We start from the raw sequence: 16,592 nt of genomic DNA on the forward strand, positions 1-16,592 counted from the left end.
GTCGATTGTACAAAATAGATTGCAGCGATATCAGTATGTATGGTATCAGCGCTCGCTCTAGCGGTTACGTCGCCCCGGACAAACAGACGAATTGCCGCCCCTTAAGAACATATACATATTTTTTAAATATAGGTATTTTTTATCTATCTATATAAATAAAAATCAAATGCTGTTCGTTGGTAAGCGCATCACTTGAGAACGGCTGGACCGATTTCGCTAATTCTTTTTTTAAAATGTTCGTTATTAGTCCGAACTAGGTTATAGAATAAGAAAAATTGGAAAAGTATCACGAAAAAATGGAAAATTCGGGAAAAACTAAAAGTGCTTTTAGAATCATATTTCAATACAACAAAAAACGAACGTCGTAGCTTTTAATCAATATTTCAATAGAACATCGCAGATTTTAATCAATATTTCAATAGAAATTTACATTATCGACGTCTGTTTGAGTCACACACCAAATAAAATGCGTACCACTAACCCTCTCGCGAGCTCGCGAAGCGAGCGAGCAACAACTCCTCTCTAGTCTATATAAATAAAAATCAAATCATTTTATTTAAATTTTAATAAAAGCATTTATTTTAATAAAATAAAATGTTGTATTAATTGGGTATTATTTTTATCACAGTTACAGCCAAAATGGCGCCCCTAAATTTTCGCGCCCCGGACAGATGTCCGGGTTGCCCCCCCCCCTAGAGCGGACCCTGATGGTATACATCTGTTTTCTTATAAAATATAAAATCACGTTCGATACGTTATTTTATTCTTTATGCTGTATCGTTGATTGATAATCGAATAGATACGAATGCGTGAAAGTGGAAGAAACTCCGTTGAAGTTGGAACGACCAAGACTTCCCTTTGATTCCACAAGAGAAAGAGAAACGAGAACAAAATCGCGCGACCAACCAAACCCAGAGTCGGCTGAAAATGCATGCGCGAACGCGATCGTGAATGCGTGGAAACAAGTAGGTAGGGGTTACGTATTTTCGACGACGAGTTACGCGTTACGTGATTATATATCTTGCTCGGACAGTATCGGACAGTATCGGGCAGTAGCGTGTAGGCACTCGCGCAACTCATGCTCGAACGAGAGACACTCCTTCCAGATACATAGTACTTTGCTTAGTTTTCTTCTAGAATATATATGTACCATGTAACAAAACATGTTATGGTGAACAGAAGATATTCTTTAATTGTTTCATTACATTTCTTACGGAATGTATATGTAATAATACCTCGCATCAATTTTGCTTGAGTGGACACTGGACGGGACTTTCGATCGCGTCAAACTACACATATAGACATAGATATACGTAAATACGTACATATACATATGATACACACACACGCACATACTTTACATACTACAAACATACATACACGCATATATACATACATATATGTATACAACCGCCCGTCCATGCATATATACGCAGATACGTACGTCCGTGCAGTGTATATGTATGTATAGAACACTTGCAAGTGCGAGAACAGGAACAGGAATAGGAACAAGAATAAGAGTGCTCTTGTAATTTGCGCGTTAAACGTCCACCTGCGGATAAAGTGTAGTCGGTTGGAAGGTTGAGAAGGTGGCGTCTCGTTCCCGGAAAATGCTGCAGGTCCAGGAATAAATCAGTCGCGATTTGATTGACTAAAAAGAGAGAAGAAACGTCAAGTGTCGGCCGATTCGTGATGCTACGAAATGTCAGCGAGGATTCGACGAAAGCAAGTATGGCAGCGACAAAAATTCAGGCGAATTTTCGGGGATATCGAGTTCGAAAGCGATTCGAAGAATCGAAAAAGAACGTGAAAGGAAATTCACAACTGTCGAATGTGATTGTTCGCGAGTGTGAACAAACCCAGGACGAATATGAACAGGGAGAAGCGGAGTCCTCGATTCCGATGAAAGAGAACATATCGTTGGAAGAGAAATCTGCGACGAAAATTCAAGCTGGAGTGCGCGGTTTTCTGGTACGGAAAAGACAAGAGACGGCCCGAGCGGCTGCGACTAGAATTCAAGCGGGTTTTCGGGGTTTCAAAACCAGGAAACTACTAAAACAAAACGGACAATAAATGCTCCGATTTCTCTCGGTTTTCCCTCGCCTCGCCTCGCCACGACTCGACACGAGTTTCGACGAACGCGCATCTCGTTCTTACGCGTGCACAGATGACAGGTATTCGGAGAGGACAGAGAGGACAAGTGTGAGTGATCGGTCCGAGTATAGATGTATAATATACGTGTTCATCGAATTCTTGCCTCATTGTCCAATGCCGAATAAATTCTCAAAAGTACCGAAAATACCGAGAATACCGACTCATTGACAATTTAAGAGTTTTATTGCGGATTCCTATTATTTTCGCTTATCGTTGGATAAACAGATCCACGGAAACTTGAAAAACGAAGACAAGTTCATCGGTGCGACGCGACGTTACTAGTTCGCGAGTAATACATATGTGTATGATGTATTCATGTAGAAATACTTTTCATAGGTTGAACCGTGTTTGTTACCAGCTTTTATTAGTTCACAAGTCTCGATGGTATTTTTTCTATTGTTTCTTTCTCTTTATTTTCATAAGTTTAAGTTTACGTGAATCGTTACGATCGTTCTTTCCCTTTCCTCTTTCTGCTGGTCTGCGTTTATACTTTATACGATATCGACGGCAAACTCCTTGCGACGCGACCAATGGATCCATAATTATCGAGGAATAATCGAAATAGCCTCCGTGGTCACCAACGACGGCGTTTGGCAACGACATTGGCACTGCTACTGCTACTGCTACTGCTACTGCTACTGCTACTGCTACTGCTACTGGTACTGGTACTGCTAGCCGCTGCGCTGCGCTGGCTAACCGCAAAAATATTCGTAGAGCAACACCAGTTAATTTTTAACCATAGCGCGGTACAGTCAAGTTCAAAACGCCTTGTACAGAAGTTCCGTGTGGCGTCGGAGAACAGTGTTTTCTTTTCTTCGGTATTCATGATATGTCTTCGGTGTGAATCTTGGAGGTACATATGTATATATTTTTAATTATAAGATTACGTTTACGTTTACACATAACATGAAAACGTTTACAACTAAATTAGCGGTTGTACTTTCAGAGTACATACATATTTTCGTTTTTCTTACGTCCACGCGGTACAGCACATCTACGTACGAATGCGTGTGATCGAGTAACGATTACTCTCGAGCACGATATATGTATTTATGTGTATTCAGGATAAAAACACGAGAGGACAATTTGAAACAAGAAAGTATATAACAGACAAGCAGATACCTTCTTTTCATTCATTTATTAATCATTTACAGAATGTGGGTATAATACATGGTACAATTACTTTCTCTTCCGAAGCATCCAATCTGATCGAATTGTTTTCAAAATATTTGATCTTTACGCGACCCAAAAGTACAAATCGATACATGCTCTCCTAAACAATGAAACGAATCGATATACATCAGATGCAGTATCATTTTATTAGGTTAATTTTATTACGTTTACTTAATAAGATTGCTTCTGTCGAAATAGAAAGTATTACGACTTGTAGTGGATTAATCGGAAATAAATGTACCCCTTTGATAAATGAAATTTAATTATTCAAATCTCTCTCTCTCTCTCTCTCTCTCTCTCTCTCTCGCGCGCGCTAACTTTCTTTCACACGCAGGCACACATGCGTACACACACACACACACACGCAAACACACTTGGTCTCACAGTCTTCCATTATCTTCCTTTTCTCTAACTGATCTTTTCTCGTTTCCCACCATCTCTTTCTCTCTCTTTCACTACCTATCTATCTATCTACCTATCTGTCTATGTATCGGGCTCGTTTCTTTCTTCCCTGATTGCGTGTATGATAAAACTCATGCAACCATGTTCAACGCGGATACGGACTTTTGATCCAAATCATAATTTGTTGTATTTGTGTAATCGATTACAGGGCTGGTTAAGGATGCGTGAGAAGTTCGTAATTTCATTTGTTCGCGATGGGTCATGATCGTTCTCGACGCAAACAGATAACATATACGAAATTCGTGAGATATTCGATGCGTTGTGGCGTGTACTCCAAATTCTGCAGTCTGTATTCTTACTTCTATGTTGTGTAATCTTATTTCTGTGCTGTGTACTCTATACTATGTATGAATTATTTATTATCTATTATGTATTATGTATTGTGTATTCTGTATTCTGTACTATCAAGTCAGTGATGATAATGCACGATCTTATTCGTTTCTGCGTCGAGTTTCGCCCATATTCCAACCATTGCGCGATCTTTTCGTTCCGACGCGACTGTAATATTTAAAACAACGCGTTTGCCTATAGTATCTCGGTACTAGAAACAAAAGAAACCGACAGTTTCTCTACTTGTTTCTTTCTTTTATTTAGATCGTAGTAATTCTATCCGTTTCGATTAATCTATCTGTTGGTTATAATTCAAATGAAGCAGCGGAGTTGTACAAATTCCTTAACTGTTAATCGAGAGTGGTGTTTCCTTGTTTTAGTTCATACGATAAGCGAACCTTCGTGTCGTGACGTCGTTTTTGTAGGAACTCAGGCAAACAAAAAGGATCGATGGGCTTTATGTGTAATCGGACAGTCAACGTCCGATTCCGCTTCGTTACAGGCCAGTCCTTTCTCGCTGCAACCGTGGCATCTGTTACAATTACAATACATACCCTCGCCACAAATGCCAAACCTATCCTTTGGTCCTCCACACAACTGACCGTGGCCCTGCAAAATTAATTCTGAATGTAAACACGCTTATTCGGCCCGGAGAAAGTTGATTGATAGAGCGAATCGACTACTGTTTCGATTCGATTTTGACTCGGCTTGATTCGATGGCTAACCTTTGCACATACTTGACCGCAATAAGGCATTGTCACCGCACCGAATTCACATTGGTGGCAGAATTCGCCGCAAAGTTCGCAGTGAAGAGGCAATGGCTCAGCCCTTATTTTGATCGATGAATGCCCGAAGCATTTGTCAAACCTGATCAAACATAACGCAAGCATTATCAACGATATGTTCGGTAATTCTCGACTGGGGACGATTAATATTCTTCATTCATCAAATCGAGTTCGAGATTCTCAATCTCGATCTCGATTTTGCAGTATAATACAAGTATAAGATACGTTTATCGTTAACGTACACGAGAATGTTAGAATATAGAATTCTTACACGAGTACGACAAGTATTAGTGCGGCTAGAAAAATCGTCTGAATGGCTGGCATTTCGCTTGGCGGATCTGCAACAAAGTTGAAATACAAAGTTCACAAGCATTAATCCATTCGAATGTAGAACGTTGTCGACGGTTGTGGGCGCGAGATGGTTTTTCGCATGAGATTTTCGACTAATTTCTCATACCCTACGAACGGACGTGTACGTACGTGGCATGCATGTGTGTTTATATATTGTAGATACATGCAAAAAATTTATGCCGATGTCGAGGGCGTCGAGCACAGTCTCTACGCTGCGCTACTCCGACAATCCTTCGTGAACAGTAGAGTCCCATACCGTATCGTTGTACAAAATGAAGCAACGAATATTCGTTATCTCTACCGATTTACACTTATCGTTCGGTTCTTTTAGATTTGATATTCGCATGTATAAACGATCGATCATGGTATAGTACATGGTGTACATGGTAGGTAACGTATAAAAAACAAGGCGATGCCATAATTTTTATCCTTAGCTTAGTCCGTTTGCTTTTATACGTGTTTGCACGGTTTCTACGGTTTGCATGGTTTGCACGGTGCATGATTTAAGATGCAGAACTCGAGATTGTAAACGCGAGACAGATAGTACATGTGCCTCGTGGTATTCGACGATTCCGAGTACAAAGACTACTGCCGAGCATATTTATCGATAGCTACGCATGTAGAAGCAAAGAAACAATTATCCTCTTGCTCTCCGACCTTTCGTCACTTATTCGTCTATATGTGACTGCCTTGCTCCCTTTTACCGTCTCACTCTGTCGCTTTTCGCGAATTGTTCTACGGAAAATATATGTATTTGTGGATTTCCCTGTATTGGGCTGCGCTACATTTGCGGACTAAACTACTACTCTGTGCGCGTGATACATATACGGATCTATGCGATAGCGTTAATATGGCGCGAATACGGGTGCGAGTTGATGGTACTGTAGTGGTGCGGGTGCGGGGTACGAATCTTTACGTCGAGCTGCGAATATCGACAAACTTTCTTCCGTGTTTGCCAAAAAATTGACTGCGTATCAAATTATGTTAGAAAAACGATGGCAACGAATACTTCAGTTTGAAAACAAACTAAAATCTATCGAGTTTACGCATAGAAATGGTAAACGCGGAGCTTTGCGGCTTCGTGGTCGGTTCGGCATTCGGTCGGAGGAGGATAAGTAGACTCGCGTTGCTCTCCCCAAGTTTTCGTATACTAAGAATAGCAAAAGGATTTGCGTTGGTTCCGATCGATGCCAGGTTCTCTTTGAGCGTCTCTTCTCTTCTCAGCTCTTCTCTACTCTTCTAGTCTCTTCTCATCTCTTCTTACCTGTTTATACTGGTCTGTAGACTCGTATCGCTATCTGTACACATATCTTAATTCACCCTCATTTTTTACATTCATTTTCTATGTACGATTGCTTTCTTTTTTTCGCGATTCTTCTATCAATTTAATATATGATATGTACATATATAAATACATATAATACTAACTACATACTATAATATATGAAATCATACATAAAATAATACACGTGTAGGCATCGACCATTAGTTTTGGTCAAACGAAAAAATTGACAATCAAAAGTATGATAGAATACCGTACACTTTACACTTGTCCGTACAAGTGGCGAAATTTCTAGTAGATAACAATCGCGAGACCGGACAAAACATATTTTCTTTCACCTACGCACTACCACCATCGTCTACTGCATATCTTTCTGTTAATTCTCCTAATAGTGCGTCAGCAGCCTCTTCAATTATACAAATGAATGCATGTAGCAGGCTTAAATACGGAGGAGGGGTTACAAGTTACAATGGATTACTATACGGATACGGTTATAATCTCTCCCTTTCAGGGTTGTCTCTCATTGTTCTTGTTTGAACGCTTTCTGCTTCCTCCTGTTTTCTTTTTCTCTTTTTCAGTCTTTCCTCTTTCCTCCTGCCTCTACGACGATACTTTTATTGTACCTCTACAGCACCTCTCTCGCCCTTTATCTTTTCATGCTTCGCCTCTCTCTCTCTCTCGTTTCGGTCTCGATCGTATAGATTCGATAACTCTGATTCAACGATGCATAGAAGAGAAACGTGAGATATGAGAGAACACAACGACTAAAGTATCCCGGCGATGGTACCCGATCCAAAACTAATAACGAATAAACATTTTGATATTTGATATGGTACACGATACAGCCATATATATACCATTGGTGCTCACCCTAAACAAATTTCGTGTAACGCAGAAGAATTTAGTGAGAAACAAGTAATGACAATAAGTTGTTGTTTAAAGAAAAATACGAAATCGTGAAAATACCGAGACGCGAATGCGTAAAGTCACGGAGAGACGTTGAGTGTGCCATTCGGGAGAAGTGCGCTTTGTTTTATAGGGAAGTGAACAAAAGGCAGAAGGGAGAGAGGTCGAGAGGGAGAGAGGGGACAGAAAAAGCAAGCAAGCGAACACGATCGAGAGAGAGAGAGAGAGAGAGAGAGAGTGAGAGGGGGAGGGGAGGGCTAAATTGACCCAGGATCAGGCAACGTATACCTGGTCTGCTGTCCTCTCTCCCCAATACGTCCTGGTTACCATGTGAAATTCTTGCTTTCCGTCCCATTACATATATCCATGCTATGCAATGTCGTGTCGTAAATATTCTTCTGAACACGTCTTTTCCGATTTTAGTGAATTTTCTTGACGGGCAGATGCTATTAATATGCAAATCTTCTCGGTTCAGTGTTACGAAAAACAAAGATGCCCATTCATTGACTATTAATAGTCTCCCTAAATCACCTTGTCAACTTTATTCCCGTAATAATTTAATATATACTTACCGAACCGTAAAATCGGAAAATCAGAAAGGATGATGTTACTAAACATCATTTACGTTTCAGGAGAGAAAACGTAGGGTCCGGCAGGAAGAACGAAAGAAATCAAAAGGGAGGAACGGAAGGAATAAGGAAGAAAAAGAAGATCTGCACATATGTAGATCGCGATAGAGAAATTGATCGAGGAATTGATCGAGGAATACTCTTCACGGCCAACTATATACATATAAATACATACAAGTACCTGTTCGCTACCTGTTTTATGCAAAAAATACGCATATTGTACGGTTGTGTGTCGAAACGATGTGGCAGCATCTCGGCAAACTCTTGACGGTCCTTTACGAACGAATCGATCGAGCCGAAACCGTATTCCTGCAAATGCAGAACATTTCGGTGATGACCAATCAAATTCTATTAATGAAAATGGCTGATTTATTGTTACTGCCCAAACCCGAAATGACATGTCTTTACACGTTGATGTTTTACAACGTGATCACCTATTGTGTTAGCTACATTAAGGAATTAATCGAAAAGGAAGATTGGTCGCCATACATAACTCTCACCGAAAGATCAAAGATTAAACACTTAGCTATGTCCGCTACGAAAATAGTACTAGAGTGGACCAAAGCTGTTACATTCGTCGTAACGTTAACATTCGTGCTCCTCGTGTTTGCTTTGGAGCAGGGTCTCCACAACTACAGGTAAGCGTGACAGATAGAGCATATATAGGGATCGGAAGAGGAAAAAATAGAGAAAGTATTGTTCATATTGTATACATATATATGTACGTCGTACGTCATAATAATGAATTCGAACGATGTAAGGACGGAAGCGAAAAGGGGTGGCCATATACATAAAATCCAGAAGAATCGTTCGATGTATTTATTCTTGTTGTTACAGGCCGTCAACGTTTTACACCATGATAACGTGGATTTATTACTCGGCGACGGAAAAGGTCTTCGCCGAGATGTTTCCGTCGATATTCAAGTTCTTTCGCGTAGATGCTTTCGAGAATATGGAGGAACTCTATGCTCCGATAATATTAAGGTCCTTTACCATTGTCGTCTCTGTTCTCCACATATTGTTTCTTCTACCGACAACATCCTGGCGATTTCTGTTCGTTACGAGCTACGTGAACATTTATTTGAGATTAAAAGACCTGATGCAAAAGTTCGCGCCATTGTTGCAACGCGAACAGCAATTTCTACATTATTATAGGAAAGCAACACTCGAGGAAATTTCCCGTTTCGACGATGTGTGCGCTGTTTGCCTCTGCAATATGGTTAAAGCGAGAGTAACACCTTGTCGCCATCTTTTTCATGCCGATTGTTTACGTCGATGTCTTAAGATTAGCAATGCGTGCCCTCTGTGCAAAGGAAAACTAAAATTCGAATATAAATCTATAATCGATCATCGATCTATTGCAAATTGATTGGTCACGGCCCGACGCAACGGTACGATCACCGACCGAGATCATCTTCCTTGTATTTTCTCTCCGCAACAAATTTCAAGTTTGAAATAACAATTTTCTACGCAACTGTATCCAAATCGTTGTTCGAAAAGTAACAAAATCAAGGGACTGGCTACGGGTTTTTCGTTCAGGCCAGTATAAATAAGCAAACACACGAAACTTTTGTTCTTTTTGCATTTCTTGATTCTTTATTCTTTATATTCGTATTATCGATTCTATTTGCTTTTAGACTTCTCCGTCGTATTTAATAGTGATATCTGTGTATACGCCGTCTGGGCTATCATAATTCTGTATCGGTGGAGTATTTAATGGTCCGGACGTGGTGTATGGCAAATACGATTCGTCGATCTGAAAGCAAAATGTAATTCTTAACTAAGTTTGACGATAACCGCTTGTAGAATCATTCTGTATTGATAGCTAATAACAATGAAATTCATCTTCTCTCGACGATGCTGTACTGTTCGAACGACGCTTACTTCTATTGCCTTTTCGTAAAGATACTCGGACACTGCTTTTAATTCTGTCAGAGCTCTTTCCTGTGAAGCCATGATAGATTCTATAGTACGTGTATCCCTTATCCACTGATCTTGTTTGTATTTTGTCCATTCTTTTCTCAATAACGATCTCCTCTCTATCTCTTCGGGAGATATTGTGATGGAACCGCGGAACCTTTCCCTGTAAGATACAAGTTGCGATTATGGAAAAAACCAAAAGTAGGGAACAACGTAAAGTACAACATACTCTTTTTGTTCGATTAAATCAGCTGCAACTTCGACTTCGATGATTGGTTTCATTTGTTTAGCATTCTTTTCTAAACGCCTAATTTGTTTCTCCAATTTTCTTTTCTTCCTATCCTCTCTAGCTCTCATTATAGCAGGATCCAGTCTCCTTTTCTTTTTAACTGGCATCCCTCTGCGAAGAATATCAGTATAAAACGTAGTACTTGCACAATTAATTTTTTAAATATAGAACATTCAATTATTTACAATAATATGTTGGTAACTTGAAAATGTAATGGATGCGTGTACATAGAAATATTTCGTGGGTTAACGATCGATAACGATCGCAGAGTAGGTCTGCAACAATAAACAAGTTTAATCAGAATAGTGAAAATATCGAAAAACCATGTATTATTTACTATGTATTAATTATTACCTGAAAAAAGCATTTATCACAGGTAGGACACTTATCATTTCTGTAAAATTCTTTCGATTTCTCGTAATCTTAATAACAGCGTCCGATAGGTTTCTATTATTTTCTATAATTGATTAGTTATGATTGTGAACTATTCGTAACCTATCTGCCTTTAAAGGCTATGCTGCATACGTTTAGAAGTAAATTATAAAAGACAAACGTGACAAGACATTTTACAGGAACATCAACGAACAGCAGATAGAATGTAAATATTTTTACTGTGTGTTACGTTTATTCAAAATACCTAAATATATCATCCAGACAGATCTCGATGTAGTACCATGTAGTACATGTATTTAGTACTGCCTGGTGCTGGTGCAGCCTGGTGTGCCCAGACGACACCTTTTGTCGCGCATGCGCGGCGTTTTCAGCCTCAGTAAAGTACGCTTCTCGAGGAAATGTGGCACTTTGAGCGCCATGCAGAATTTTAAGAAATTAATACGATCTCCATGGAACCTACTACATGTTTGTAGTGATGGGCATTATCGACTAAATTCAACTATCGACTAATTACTATTTAGTTACTACCCTGATAACCAAATTCTCGATTTTTGCCTGGGATTCTCCGCGCGTATTAGTAGCTATTTTTGCCGTCTAATAGCGGAGGGCAATAGCAGAAGGCAAATTGAAGGCAGCCAGCCGGCCGAAGCTGAATTTGTTTAAGAGGGCAGTACCGTCGCGTCTACTGATCTGATTGGCTAATATCGTTTTACAGGGCCGCATCGTCGGTGAGGGTAGTTCGCACTGATGTGGCAGATGTCAGCAGCGAAGTAATCGAGCGCACGAGGAAGAAGATCGATCGACACCAATCGATACGATCAGCGTGTCGTTCGGAATAACGCATACGGTCGTGCGCAGGCGCGGCAGCTCCCCACTACGCACAGATGCACATGCAAATTTTACTTATTCTCATATTTATGTTATTTTTCTTAGACTGCGGATCTTTATGCGAAATAAAAATTGTCTGCATAGATTGCAAGAGATGGAAACTATAAAAATTGCATTGCCATACCATTTTCTCTACAGTTCAATTTCAATTCATTACATTTCGAAATTTATTGAAATGTGTTTATGGAAAAAAAGTGTCGTTCGACGGAAAAGAAAATTTATATTTTTTGTATGACTACTATACACTTATTTTAATGTTTAAATATTAATAATTTTAAATTCAGACTACTCAATATCAGAAGGGATAATAAATGAATGAAGTAGGAAATAATAAATATTATATTTTTTCATTTAGTTTGATTATTTTTCTTTATTAGTCAACTATTAGTCAAATTTTTACAAACCTTGACTTGCGCGAACACAGAAGATGATTTGCAGGACAAATCTGATAAACAGGTTCTGGATGATCAGCTTTTCTTCGTAACTCCTCCCGTGAATCGCTCGAGTACAGTGCTGCTCTCACCGCATTTCTTCTTGGTTGAAAATGGTTGAAAAGAGGATTGTCTTATTATACAGACCTGCACAGACCTGGGCGACGCTGGCTCGAAAAATACATGTTGCTGTTGCTGCTTCTCACCAAAGAGGACTGAAGAGGACTAATCCCAACTAATCCTGACTAATCCTCTTTGCTTCTCACCTTCTCTTGCTCAGTAACACTCAATTACACTCAGTAAGACAGTTCCAGTCCCCACGTCATCCACTCCGACAAAGGAGTTGCAGGCTGCAAATGGCTGCAACTTAAATTGCAGCAACATGTGTTTTTCGAGCCAGCGTCGCCCAGATCTGTTATATATTCGCCAATCACATCATCACATCAGTACGACTCGACGGTACTGCCCTCTTAAACAAATTCAGCTTCGGCCGGCTGGCTGCCTTCAATTTGCCTTCAATTTGCCTTCAATTTGCCTTCTGCTATTGCCCTCCGCTATTAGACGGCAAAAATAGCTACTAATACGCGCGGAGAATCCCAGGCAAAAATCGAGTTAATCCCACCTTGAGCAACTCGAACAATAGCGCAGCTCGGAACGGGCCAATTCTTAGCTCTAGGTAGGATTATCCCTCGGCAGGCCTGGTTATCAGGGTACATACTATCGAATATTTAGTCGATAGTTTTTAGTCGACTGAAATTTCGTTTTAGTGGTTATACGTCTAGATTGCGGGCTATAGTCTATGCCTACGTATAGATCTCATTTCTCACTCACTCTTACAGCATTGTACTGCAGTGCTCACTTACTATTATAGGCACAGTAAGAGTAAATTGGGGTAAATATACCAGACAATAATTAAATAATTAATAATAATAGAAATAATTTTTTTATAATTTTTAATAATTCGATATCGCTAATGAGTGAATGTATTTGATAGTAAATCTTATAAAATTTATTCAAAACATCCGCCGTTAAAATTCAACCAATAGCTCGATAGTTTAAGCGACTGATTCAGTAACTGACTTTAGTCGATAGTTTTCAGTCGTTTACAGGTTATTCTCGTATTTACTCTTATTCTCGATGTTCGCTAGTTAAATGAATAGTAGGACAGTATGGGACAGTACAGAGATATTAAATTTCGTGATTGAATGATTTTGTCTTTATTTAATAATAAATTCATACACTACGTTATAAATATAAATGTACACAATTTATTTATATCACATATATAGTTTATATTGCATAAATAGCAATAAGATTTTAACATCCAATATGAATTAAAGTATTGAAATATCTATTACATATTTCATTACTTGCATATTTGCACGTCCTGTCATAATTATGTATTTCTAACCTAGTCGTTTCATCGTCTGACACTGACATTTGAAATTTCAAGATGGCGACGTGTAAACAGTCGACTGAAAATAGTAACCCCACCACTACTAAATTCAGTCGATAGTTTTAAAAAATCAGTCGACTGAAAATAGTAGTTGAATACTATCGATTTAGTCGATAGTTTTTAGTCGATGGTGCCCATCACTACATGTTTGGTTCTTTGACTTTTGCACTCCTAAGTCGTCCATTTGGACCAGTGTGCGTCCCGTCAATTATACCGGTACGTACATTCCCGCCGATATACATAGCTGGATATAGCTGCCTCAGGGCCCAGGGCTCTGCTACATGCTACATCATCGCCTCATCATAGATACGTTACTATTTTGGACCAGTGTTCCGATCAAAGAGGATTTGGTTCCGATTTCCGATATCGTCGAGGATTTTTCGTGCGATGGATGGCCGCTGGTGGCGTTGCGCAGCTAAAACAGTAACGTATCTATGATGACGAAGTAGTGGAGCCCTGCGTGCTTGGGCCTTGAGACAGTTATATTGGCATTGGCGCAAAAGTACCGAAACAATCTGTTCCGGACAAAATACTTCAGGACGTGTCCTACAAGTTACAAAATATACACAAATACACATGTTATACATTCATTTTTCAGAATCAAATCATACAAATCTTTTAAAATTCTGCGGGGTGCGTAAAATTCTACACACAAACTCATTCACAGAAAGCTTGAATCTGCCCGATAAATGCCATCTAGCGACGAACTAACCTCTATCATAATTTATCACAAAACGTCAACCCACGTCAACCTTACAGAGGTGCTTAGTCGTAACGATTAGTGAATTTATTATATAATTTAAGGGAATAGATTTGAATTATGTATAGATTAGGGTCGTAACTGGTCGTAACATCTCTACAATACACCGTGACTTGGTCTATTTATCTAAAGTCTGAAGCCTAAATATATATATATATTTAATCCTAACCCTAACCACTAAATAACGCAACAATCGTTCGCGCTCGATTACAAACGATATTTGAATTTTTGAACTAGGTGAACTAGGATATGCTAAATAGGTATCTTCGTCGAAGCAATAATTAACGAAAGAAACGATGTGTACATTAAACTCTTTCGAGTGTGGTACATTTGAAGATGAAACAATAGAGAACACGTAAGTGCCAAGTTTTCTTGTCATCCTCGAAACTTTTTATGCACATACACTATTATTATTTTTTATTTTCCATAGAATTACAGTATCTGGTTCCCGTAGTGCTACTGTGCGAGTGTCAAATGCTAAATTACTTTGCAAAAAATGCGGATCTGAACAAGTCGAAATTTCATTAAGGAACAAATGCGAATACTGCAAACCATGTTTCTTGTCTGCATCGATGCATAAATTTAAAGCCATTCTTGGGAAATCGAAATCGATGCGCCCAACAGATTCTGTACTTATTGCCCATTCGGGGAAAACAAACTCAACGGCTCTTGTACAGCTTATAAAAAATAATGCAAACGAATCAAGTTGTAAAAAACTTCGATTCAAGTGTAAAATATTATATATAGATGGTAATATAAATCTTTAGATTTCTAGCGAATACTACATATCTAAAGGAAGTTATCGTGGTAACCTATTTAACTTATCGCTACTTATTCTTTTATGTGATTGTACAGATGGAATAGCGAAAGGATTTTCATTAGGGGAAAGGAAAGATATTCGAAACGCATTGGTTAAAGAAGCAGATAATTTGCAAATAGCAATGTACATAACTTCTCTGACGACTTCTACCAATGATATTCTTTGCACAGAGGTCAAGTCGACGGACGTGTCGCAAACAAATACAATCCATGACGATGAATTTATAGAAAAACTGTTCCATAGCATGGAAAGTGAAACGGCAAAAGACGAATTGTTGAGGCAACTGAAAAGGAAATTAATTATACGAGCGGCACGCAAGCTAAACTGTAATAAAGTTTTTGTTGCCGATACCTCGGTCGATCTTGCGACAAAAGTGCTCGCAGACATATCGATGGGAAGAGGATCTCAGGTGTCTCTAAATGTTTCCTTTTCCGATACAAGATCCGCGGATGTAACGTTGCTTAGACCACTCAGAGAGTTTACGCAAGACGAGATAGACAGCTACTTGGAGTGCTGCGACGTAACGCCTATTCTTGCTTGTTCAAAATATAATCAATCGTATCCTGGTTCCATACGAACTGTTGCACGAAACTTTATTCATCAATTAGATTCCAATCTTAACGGTACTGTCTCTACCGTATACCGTACCAGCGAAAAATTGGCAGCAAAGATGAAGGAACTACGCAACGTAAAGATCGCTCGGAACGTTGATTTTGTCGAGGACGTTAACGAAACCTGTGTACTTTGCGAATTAACACTGGACTCTTCTAATTCGCAAGAAAAACTTTCGGCTGTTCAAGCCAAAATATTTTCCCAATTGATATCGACGAACGTAGATCCCGCGACGGGTATGGCTTCTGGTAACCGATCAAAAGATAAACAAATGCAGGATATAAATGATTCTGTGATAAAGCATTGTCGATGCGACAATACCGCCTGTATTTCATTTCATACAGAATCTCTACAACCAGAATTAATTGAAACTCATCTATGTTACGGTTGTAAACTAATTTCTTTAAATTCAAAGGAAAAATATAATTTACTATCTTGTTTTTTATATGAGAAAATTCAAGAAAAGCTACAAATAACACATATGCAAGAAGAGATAGCAGAATTTTTACTATAAAAGATTTTCAGGGACAGAAAATATTGAATTTCATCGACAAATTAAAGGATTCTATGTTAATGTGCCGGTACAACTTCTTTGTCCTTAAACCCTTTATTTATTTATTTATTCATTCGACAGATTAAGATTTCCGATTGGAATCTCTCCCTTTCAATTATGGCTAAGCAAAGTTTAGCGAAATCTATATATTTACATTCTAACACTAATGATGAGACGATTTTTCCATTGTTCAGCCAATAGCGATATCGTGTTGTACTTGTCCCTACTCTTTGACATCGTCCCAGACAACCAAAAATCCAAATTTGGACAATCTCCTGTAGGCGCATATGCCGCATAGTCCATTTTACTGACAATTCGAAATACCGATTTTTGAAAACGAAAAAACGAGGGAAACTGCATCCGCCACATCAGTGCGATCGTGCTGCCCTCTTAAACAA

General features: G+C 39.0%; 5 protein-coding genes across 13 annotated transcripts; 3 read left to right on the forward strand and 2 right to left on the reverse strand.

Annotated features, from left to right (window-relative positions):
- The first annotated feature begins 1,692 nt into the window (after positions 1-1,692).
- Positions 1,693-3,716, forward strand: LOC143210697 (uncharacterized). Its single transcript, XM_076427811.1, has one exon. The coding sequence runs from the start codon at positions 1,693-1,695 to the stop codon at positions 2,071-2,073; it is 381 nt and encodes a 126-aa protein (XP_076283926.1). The 3' UTR covers positions 2,074-3,716.
- On the forward strand, positions 1,832-10,395 carry LOC143210691 (uncharacterized). 7 transcript variants are annotated; one of them, XM_076427804.1, is made up of 4 exons: positions 1,832-1,971; positions 7,867-7,992; positions 8,076-8,710; positions 8,910-10,395. In XM_076427804.1, exons 3-4 carry the CDS (start codon positions 8,313-8,315, stop codon positions 9,439-9,441), a joined length of 930 nt encoding a protein of 309 aa, XP_076283919.1. In that variant the 5' UTR covers positions 1,832-1,971; positions 7,867-7,992; positions 8,076-8,312; the 3' UTR covers positions 9,442-10,395. The 7 variants fall into 7 exon arrangements, with proteins under 7 accessions (XP_076283919.1, XP_076283920.1, XP_076283917.1 ...); XM_076427802.1 differs by lacking the exon at positions 1,832-1,971 and adding an exon at positions 2,063-2,202; XM_076427800.1 differs by lacking the exon at positions 1,832-1,971 and adding an exon at positions 2,405-2,538.
- On the reverse strand, positions 3,278-7,565 carry Qbp-1 (Queen brain-selective protein-1). Its single transcript, XM_076427812.1, has 4 exons — positions 7,408-7,565; positions 5,176-5,242; positions 4,845-4,986; positions 3,278-4,728 (listed from the first exon to the last, which is right to left on the reverse strand). The coding sequence occupies exons 2-4, from the start codon at positions 5,226-5,228 to the stop codon at positions 4,549-4,551; spliced, it is 375 nt and encodes a 124-aa protein (XP_076283927.1). The 5' UTR covers positions 5,229-5,242; positions 7,408-7,565; the 3' UTR covers positions 3,278-4,548.
- Positions 9,641-11,111, reverse strand: Mrpl40 (mitochondrial ribosomal protein L40). The gene is made up of 5 exons (XM_076427809.1): positions 10,636-11,111; positions 10,467-10,556; positions 10,222-10,392; positions 9,957-10,155; positions 9,641-9,828 (listed from the first exon to the last, which is right to left on the reverse strand). The coding sequence occupies exons 1-5, from the start codon at positions 10,671-10,673 to the stop codon at positions 9,706-9,708; spliced, it is 621 nt and encodes a 206-aa protein (XP_076283924.1). The 5' UTR covers positions 10,674-11,111; the 3' UTR covers positions 9,641-9,705.
- Positions 11,112-13,642: 2,531 nt separating this feature from the next.
- Ctu2 (Cytosolic thiouridylase subunit 2) lies at positions 13,643-16,301 on the forward strand. 3 transcript variants are annotated; one of them, XM_076427790.1, is made up of 4 exons: positions 13,643-13,665; positions 14,447-14,564; positions 14,640-14,959; positions 15,065-16,301. In XM_076427790.1, exons 2-4 carry the CDS (start codon positions 14,506-14,508, stop codon positions 16,153-16,155), a joined length of 1,470 nt encoding a protein of 489 aa, XP_076283905.1. In that variant the 5' UTR covers positions 13,643-13,665; positions 14,447-14,505; the 3' UTR covers positions 16,156-16,301. The 3 variants fall into 3 exon arrangements, with proteins under 3 accessions (XP_076283905.1, XP_076283903.1, XP_076283904.1); XM_076427788.1 differs by lacking the exon at positions 13,643-13,665 and adding an exon at positions 13,895-14,210; XM_076427789.1 differs by lacking the exon at positions 13,643-13,665 and adding an exon at positions 13,895-14,082.
- The last annotated feature ends 291 nt before the right edge of the window (positions 16,302-16,592 follow it).

Source organism: Lasioglossum baleicum, chromosome 7 (genome assembly GCF_051020765.1).
Source record: "Lasioglossum baleicum chromosome 7, iyLasBale1, whole genome shotgun sequence".
Taxonomy (NCBI): Eukaryota; Metazoa; Arthropoda; class Insecta; order Hymenoptera; family Halictidae; genus Lasioglossum; species Lasioglossum baleicum.

What these genes read in the sequence shown, in the direction of transcription:
- LOC143210697 (XM_076427811.1), top strand. Translation starts at nt 1,693, where the DNA reads ATGCTACGAAATGTCAGCGAGGATTCGACGAAAGCAAGTATGGCAGCG.
- Qbp-1 (XM_076427812.1), bottom strand. Translation starts at nt 5,228, where the DNA reads ATGCCAGCCATTCAGACGATTTTTCTAGCCGCACTAATACTTGTCGTA. An exon ending in CTAATACTTGTCGTACTCGT is followed by an intron (nt 4,987 to 5,175) that starts GTAAGAATTCTA and finishes ATGTTTGATCAG; the next exon opens with GTTTGACAAATGCTTCGGGC. An exon ending in GCGGTCAAGTATGTGCAAAG is followed by an intron (nt 4,729 to 4,844) that starts GTTAGCCATCGA and finishes TTAATTTTGCAG; the next exon opens with GGCCACGGTCAGTTGTGTGG.
- LOC143210691 (XM_076427804.1), top strand. Translation starts at nt 8,313, where the DNA reads ATGTGGCAGCATCTCGGCAAACTCTTGACGGTCCTTTACGAACGAATC. An exon ending in CAGGGTCTCCACAACTACAG is followed by an intron (nt 8,711 to 8,909) that starts GTAAGCGTGACA and finishes TTGTTGTTACAG; the next exon opens with GCCGTCAACGTTTTACACCA.
- Mrpl40 (XM_076427809.1), bottom strand. Translation starts at nt 10,673, where the DNA reads ATGATAAGTGTCCTACCTGTGATAAATGCTTTTTTCAG. An exon ending in GTGATAAATGCTTTTTTCAG is followed by an intron (nt 10,557 to 10,635) that starts GTAATAATTAAT and finishes TTATTGTTGCAG; the next exon opens with ACCTACTCTGCGATCGTTAT. An exon ending in CAAGTTACCAACATATTATT is followed by an intron (nt 10,393 to 10,466) that starts GTAAATAATTGA and finishes TATTCTTCGCAG; the next exon opens with AGGGATGCCAGTTAAAAAGA.
- Ctu2 (XM_076427790.1), top strand. Translation starts at nt 14,506, where the DNA reads ATGTGTACATTAAACTCTTTCGAGTGTGGTACATTTGAAGATGAAACA. An exon ending in GATGAAACAATAGAGAACAC is followed by an intron (nt 14,565 to 14,639) that starts GTAAGTGCCAAG and finishes TATTTTCCATAG; the next exon opens with AATTACAGTATCTGGTTCCC. An exon ending in TAAAATATTATATATAGATG is followed by an intron (nt 14,960 to 15,064) that starts GTAATATAAATC and finishes GTGATTGTACAG; the next exon opens with ATGGAATAGCGAAAGGATTT.